The sequence below is a fragment of the Belonocnema kinseyi genome, chromosome 8 (genome assembly GCF_010883055.1).
Source record: "Belonocnema kinseyi isolate 2016_QV_RU_SX_M_011 chromosome 8, B_treatae_v1, whole genome shotgun sequence".
NCBI classification, from domain to species: Eukaryota; Metazoa; Arthropoda; class Insecta; order Hymenoptera; family Cynipidae; genus Belonocnema; species Belonocnema kinseyi.
In genome coordinates, this window is record NC_046664.1 from 54,846,679 (window position 1) to 54,854,770 (window position 8,092).

The following is an 8,092-nucleotide window of genomic DNA, read 5'->3' on the forward strand; positions in this document are numbered from 1 at the left end:
GGCGCATACTTTGAATAAAATATTTGTTATCATTCTCTTGAAATAAATGTGTTTTTTTCTTGAAAAAATACCGGTTTCATATGTATACACCTGGTAGTTTTGTTTCCCTTCGTCTCATTTATATTTTATAGTATAATCAAATTCGAACATAAAATCTTCAATTTTTACTAAAAGCCACTTTTAAAACTTTTAGGATTGTTACAGTGCGATACCGCCACACTAAATCTTTATTTTCCCAGAACAGAATTAGGTTTTTTTATGAGTTTTTTTTGTATTCTTATTCAGCCTCCTCATATTTCAGGAGAAAGTTTTTATCATGCTTTAAAGTTGAAAAATAAATTTACAGTCCCTGCTTAAACACAATTTTCAAAACCCACGAAATTTGAATCTCTTTGAGATTGTAAACTTCCACATTTTATTTCTTGGAACTGCATACTTGTGTTTAATCATACTTTTTCGCGTCAAACAAAAAACATTTAAGCTAGGAAGAAACTTTTGTTTTTATCTTTATATGCTGATCACGAAGGAATAATAAGGAGACCTAACTCCGTTCGCCCACTTGGCAATAGAAACATTACCGTAAGTGATACGCACATTACAGGAAGATCTTAGATTTGAGTGCGCAGGTGCGCAGGTATCCTCTTCCTATACATGGAAAAGTGTACGAGTAAGAAATTTGGTCAAATTGACGTAATTTGAGAGGCTCTGTTTGTTTGTTTTGATGCAAGTGTCAGAAATGTGTTCTAAGCCATGAGGTATCAAGTTCCGGGTTGTGGACGAATTTACACGCCGAAGAAGGCAAATACACTTCGTTTTTTTAAAGCCTTCACTGTAAGTACAATAAACGTCTAATATAGTTTATTGTTTCACCTAACTGTCATTTAATTTGTGCCTGCGGAGAATTTCTCAGAGCTTCTCAGAACCTTGAGAATCTTTAGCCTATTTATCATATTACAAATTTAAAAGATACTTACCTATACGTTTCCTTCTCATAATCTGTTCACACATTTTTCAAACAAGTACCGAAAATACTGTTTATATATTTATTTTGTGTATCTTTCGTATGATGATCAACAAAAGAACACAACCTCTAACTTACGTCAATTTGACAAACTTTCTCACTCGCATACTTTTCCATGTATAGGAAGAGGACAACTGCGCACCTGTGCACTCAAATCTAAGATCTTCCTGTAATGTGCGTATCACTTACGGTAATGTTTCTATTGCCAGTTTCAGATGGCTTCCCACTGGCAGTTGGGTCTCCTCATTATTCCTTCGTGATGCTGATTTCGATTTTACAGACTGCTCTTTCAGTTTTCTAAAAAATTTGTTTTTGTTTGTTGTATACCTAATTCTGTATACTGCAACCCTTCAAATATTTTTCCAGGAATAAAATTAAAAAATATGTAAATAAACACCGTTTACGTCACTTACCTATTTTTGCAATTTATTATACTGTTATACTATTTATTATATCACATAATGTGCATTCTTATATTTTATAAAAATGTATAAATAATTACTATAGCTTTTAGCAAAGTTTTATCAAATTCTTCGCATTTAAAAATTTTCATTTTAAAGACTTATTTCTTCTAATTTCAGCTAGCCGTCGATTTAATGTTCAAATTCAACTTCAAAGTTAGAATATTAATCAGGTTTAAGGGCATGTGATACTTAGAAAATGGTCGATTTTACCAGTTTTAGGTTCCCCCGGCTTTTTTTTAGAATAATAAATATTTTGTCTTGACAATTTTGGAAATGATAGCGAACGTGATAAAGGACGTCCCCACACACTTTCTTTGTAGGTTAATTAAAAAAAATTTTAATTGAGCAAAATGTAATTAATTTGCATAGCGCTTGGGAAATAGTATCGATTTTTTCAGTGTTAGATTCCCCCGGCTTTTCTCCTAAGATAAGAAATATTTTGCCTTCAAAATCTTGAAAATGATAGCGAACATGCAAACGGGCATGCCCGCACACTTTTTTTGTGTTTTTTTTATCAATTTTTTTCATATTGCTAACGTGCGTGTATATTTCGAGGTTATGTATGTTACAATTCACCCGAGCGTTACTTCCAAACTACACAATATTTTTGGTCGAAAACTTTGGACTTGCAAATAAACATAGTAACTAATCTCTCGGAACTAACCTTGCTTGCAGCCAATCAAAAAAGTTTATTTCATAAATAATTTCAGGATTATCAGAAAGGCAGAGATGAAAACCGACGTAACCTCAAAATAATGCAAATGCATAAAATTTTTATTTAGCACAATACATTTTTTTGTTATTATCCCTCAAAAAAGAGTCTGGGGACGCCCGTTATGATATTTTATAGCATCTCCGAATTCAGTTTTTAAAAATTTTCATTTTTGTGGAAAAAAGCCGGAGAAACTGTACGTATCACATGCCCTTAAGTACCTTGTATCTTGAACAATTTTTTCAACTCCAATGTTTCAATAAATTATTTGTAGTAGCTGCTTTTGTTTTTACTTTCAGTTTTTACTAAAAAAGATTAGTAGAACTATAATCACTAGATTCTTTCTTTAAGCTGGACAATTAAATTTAAATTTAAATATTTATACACTTACAATACATCTGATAGTAATAAATCCATTACATTTTTTAGCCTCAGAATTTGGAAAGAAATCACAAATTAAATGAATGTTTAAATCAAATATTTATTTATTAAAATTTAAATTAATTAAATTGAAATATTTTCATCGAGCATTTGTAAATCAACCTGTTCATATAAAATGCATAAAACGAAAAAATAGAACAAAAATATATTCCTCTATTAGCCCTGGCTTACCAGCGTAAAATCTTGACTGAGATTTTGTCAAGAGAATCCAAGCGATACATTAGGGTAATTAGCTAGAGCGTCCGACATATGCTTAGGTTTTAGGCTGTTTGGGTAGGTAGTGTTTGAATCCCACGAGGGTGCGATTTTTCATAGCGTTTAAGCGTTCGATTACATTTGTAAGTGACCACACGTGCAATTGCATGATTTCACAAATAAATTGAATGCAGATATTAAAAATAAAACTTTTTTTTGGTAAATTTATCATTATATTACATCATCTGTTTCGAGCTTCTGTAATGGAATATCTATCGACGATTCTATTTTAGGGCACAACTGTGACTTTTGCTTGTTGATGCGAGAGATTTACAATGCGAAACTATAATTTTTCCTCCCAGAAGGAGCAAGGTTTACTAGGCGAAAGTGTAACCTCTACTCTTGCGAGACACGCGCGCAGTGTACAATGCGAGCTGTATCTAGCGCTCGCTACACAGTAGGGATTACTGGGTGACATTATTATACATTTCTGTTATCACTCAACTCCATTCGATCTGGAAACGGATTTACAATTTCACAGAGTAAATCTTGCACTTTGATGCAGTGAGGTTCGCTAATTTCTCCCAAAGTGTAAGAATTACTCTGTGGTTGCACGAAAGGTTCCGTTACTGCGCCACAGAGTAATATTTCATCACTTTTCCGAGTATATCTTACAGCGTACTTTTTTCCATGTATAATACTTTTATTTTACGAAAACATTTTTTATTTTACTTGTTATTTTCTGTCCTATTATTTGTGTATTAATAATACGATTTGTTAATTGTTTATATTCGAAAATTTTATAATTGGGGAAAAAATAATAAGAAATTACGTTGATAATAAATAAATAATACAATCAAATGAAGAATAAATCAAACGAAAAATGCATGTTTTGTTAATAAAATTATTATATTTAATGTTTCTATTTTATTAATTAACAATCTTTCAACTGTTAAGATTATGAAATTTTTAAAATCGGTGGTGTCTCATAAGCTGTCCAAAGCTTCAATATTCAGGTATTAGAAATATATTGCGATTTTTTAATTTCAATAATTTTCCAGTGTCAAGAATTTTATTTTTCGAGATTTTCACGTCTACCTCGTAAAAATCGGGAATTTTAAATTATCAGTATTCCCTTCAATTTTTTCATTTTGCGAAAACTAAAGAAATTTAAAATTCAAAGACAGAGAAGCATTGAAATATTGAAAATCATTTAAATAATTAATAATAACAATTGTACGTTTGGTTATAAGTAAGAGCAACTAAGCAATAAAAAAATGTAAATAAATAATAAGTTTTACATTACCAGAGATTTTAAATGATATTGTCAATAGTTTTTGGCCTGTGTCAAACATATTTAAACTATTTTTCATACAATTTATATGATGTAAAATTAATATTTGTACTCGAATCATATATTGTCAACTGAACACATTCAACTGAACATTAAATAATCCTTCATGTTTTTGTTTTCGATAAGTAAACACTCGCATATTTTATAATTATACCTTTTATCATATTTTGAAGTAGATAACTTATCACCATTTTACAATGACGTTTATATTCTCAAATTTATCAAGAACTCATACAAGAAAATAACAAGGTTGTTCAATAAATTGTTATTCATTTGATTATTTCAAATGTATTTATTCCTAAATTATTTGTGCCAAAAAATTAGGCTATTTGCACGTTTGATTCGTTAATGAATGTTAAAGATCCATATATTTTTTTTAAAGACAGTTTGGTAGAAAATTATTCTACCAACTTGAAAATTGAACAATATTTTTAGAAAGAGTCCTCTTTAGTTGGAACATCCATGCAATTCCATTTTAATATTACAGTTTTTGTCCAAAAGCGCGTTATAAAAGTATTATTTTTTAAACAAACGTAACCAAATTATTCAGAAAGGCTTAAAAATATTAAATAAAAATTTACTTTTCCAATTTACTATTATTTAATAACACAGCCACACAAAAAAAAGTGTGCGGGTCTGGTAACAAGACACATGTATTCCTATGGATTTTGGGGCGCTGAATTCAAATTCGGTACCAAAAATCACCCATCACGTTATGGTTGAGTCATAACCTCAAAAAATGATGAAAAATCAAGCCAGTGATGCAAATTTTCACTTCAAAAACATGTCGACAACTGTGAAGGATCAACCCTTGTCTGATATCAACTTATTTAGCATAACTTTACCCAACAGAACCTGACCTTACCAAACCTGAATTAACAGAAATTTATTGAACTACACGTAAAGCTCTGGAAGCATATTTTCCCAGTAGCAAATGTGTGCTACATCGAATGGGTCAACTCGACCCTAACCTAGAAATAAATCTAACCTAGCCTAACCTAACCTAACCTCACGAAACACAGTTAAACTGATTGTGTTGTCCCGCTGTGTTTGCGGTACCGTTTCATTCAGCTTCGGCTTGACCTACATAAAGGTTTAACCTATCCTACCCTAACAAAACCTGACCTAACCTAACCGATTACGCTGGCAACCCGGTTCTTGCGTACTCTCATATTTTGACATTAATAGAAGTAAATGTCTGGAGTTTTGTAACCGCTTGTTGCTAGCATTATTCGCCTGTGTCTGTAACTAGGGCACCTCCACGTGGTGACGGTGGGCAACGGATCCACATTGGCTGAGTCCCTGGGTAAATGGCGTTCATGCCGTCATGGCGACAAGTAAAAAGTGTATTACGATGAAGGGAAAAGCCCCAGTATTGGCGTCTGGTCAGGGTGGGGAAGCGGGCTCTCCGACGTTGTCATCATGCAACCGTAGCTCTTCAGCAATGGATCACTTGGTTGGTGTAGAGTCTCATGCTACCAGGAAAAAAACCGCGAGCATTTCTCAATCGCATGCCTGCAAGAATAGCTCAGATTCATTTTTTTACATTTGCAGTAAATATGAAGTGAGCAGTTTGCGAAAATCAATCGACGAGGAAGTGAAAAGTCTTTACGAAAAGTGTTTTGACCGTAAATTGCTGCACCAAGAAACAAAATGGGTTCCTCACGTCATTTGCAATTCCTGCAGACTTATGTTGTATCGTCTAAAAAATTCAAACAACGAAAAGTGCCGCAAGTATTCTACACCAACCACATGGAAAAAACATGTTATTGCGAAGGACTGCTACTTTTGCATGAATTCCGTCAAAGGGTTCAACGCCAAAAATAAAAATAACATTTCGTACATTAATGTGTGCACAGTCACAAGAGCAATTGAAATCAATAAAAATGCACGCCAGACTGATTTAAGCGCTTTAGAAGATGATAGAATGGAAGTTGAATGTCAACGCCATGGAGACGGTAGTGAAACCAGTGATCGAACAGAAAACAGTTCTGATGATTCCGATGAAAATGACGAAAAAGATAACCAACATGGCGTGCATAAAATGAAATTGAAGTTTCCAATATTAGTGCCGCAACTAGAACTAAATGATTTTATTAGAGATCTTTGATTACCGAAAGACGGCGCTGAATTTGCCGCTTCATTTCTAAAAAGAATAAATCTTCTATAGCCAAAGATAAAAGTTTCATTCTATCGCGACAGGGACAAAGAATTCAGAAAGTTTTTCGTTAAAGACGAAGAGACGTCTTTAGTGTACTGCACTGACGTTAACGGACTAATGAACGACTTGAAGAACAATGTGTATAGAGACGAAGAATGGCGGCTTTTCATTGATTCGTCAAAACGCAGCATTAAGGCTGTTTTACGGCATAACACGAATACTTACGCTCCTATCCCTATAGCTCACTCAACGGTCATCAAAGAAGAATATAACAATGTTAAAATGCTTCTTGAAAAAGTTAATTACACGAATCACAAATGGCAAATATGTGGTGATCTCAAAATCATAACAATGATATTAGGCCAACAATCGAGTTTCACGAGAGAGCCATGCTTTCATCAACCAAAGCCTCGTTGATCCAGAAAAAATTTTACTACCACCCCTCCACATAAAGCTTGGACTCATGAAGCAATTTGTCAAGGCGTTAGACAAAGATGGACAATGCTATAAGTACATATCCCTTAAATTCCCTAAATTTTCAGACGCTAAATTGAAAAAAGGAGTCTTTGATGGACCACAGATTCGAATATTGACAAGAAATACTAATTTCGTGAGCCACATGACGAAAATTGAAATGGACGCTTGGGAAAGTTTTAAAGCAGTAAACGCAAATTTCCTCGGTAACAAAAAAAGTCCAGACTACGAGAATATTGTTGCGAAAATGATAAGAAACTACAGAAAGTTAGGCTGCTTGATGAATTTAAAACTTCACTTTCTAGATTCCTATCTGGATAAGTTTCCAGAAAATATTGGTGATTTCAGCGAAGAACAAGGGGAATGTTTTCATCAAGACATAAAAGTGATGGAACAACGATATCAGGGTAGATGGGACGAGGTCATTATGGCTGATTTTTCCTGGATGTTTAAAAGGGAAACAAAGGTAGGTCTTAAACGTAAGCGTAACCCTTTGCATCGTTCCTTCGAAGAAAAAATGACACGTTATACCAGGCAGAAAATAGACTGAAGTAGGTCTATAAATCAATTTAATTACGATAAACAGCAAAATAAAATGTAAACACGAAAGATAGTATAAATATATCCCTTAAGTCTAAGAAAAGCAGAGAGAAAAATTTGTTGAATAAAACTCTTATTCATTTGCATGGTTAAGTTACAGTTGTACATTTTAATTGATACAAACATTGTCGGGTTAATTGAAATGGGGTCAATTCTACTTATAGTTCTAAGTTTCTTCAAATGAGTAATGTGCGTCTAAATTTTTAACCACCTGTAGTACAATGAAATGAATTTTATTCTGTTACAACGGGAACACTTAGGTTAAGTTGTGTTGCGTTAAGCAAAATTTCGTTAGGTTCTGTTAAGTTAGATTCATTTGTAGGTTAAGATCGAGTTAACCTATTAAATATAGCACACATTTAAGACTGAGAACCGTACGCTTACATAGCTACACGTGTGGTTGAATTTCATTCGGCTAGGTTAGGTTAGGTTTTATTAGGTTAGGATAGGTTTGACCTCTTTGCAGTTTAAGCCCAAGCTGATTCAAACGGTACCGCAAACACAACGGGACAACACAATCAGTTCAGCTCCAGTTGACCCATTCGATGTAGCACAAAGGGGGAGGGTTGGTAAGGCCGGTTTTTGGCCTAATTTATTTTTGGACCGAAAAATCTGAAAAAATCATGGTAGTATCTTATAAGTATCCCGAGTCGATTGCACGCTAAACGGA

At 33.5% G+C, this 8,092-nt stretch overlaps 1 protein-coding gene across 2 annotated transcripts in view; it reads right to left on the minus strand.

Moving 5' to 3' along the window:
• The window catches only part of LOC117177994 (venom serine protease 34-like), a 69,369-nt gene extending 65,117 nt beyond the window's left edge, over nt 1–4,252 (minus strand). Inside the window, exon 1 of one of the 2 annotated variants that reach the window (XM_033369158.1) lies at nt 4,140–4,252. In XM_033369158.1, coding sequence (XP_033225049.1) covers nt 4,140–4,248 — 109 coding nt within the window. In that variant the 5' untranslated portion in view covers nt 4,249–4,252. The remainder of the gene's footprint in view (nt 1–4,139) is intronic. The other variant, XM_033369159.1, reaches the window with a different exon arrangement.
• Nucleotides 4,253–8,092: the final 3,840 nt, after the last annotated feature.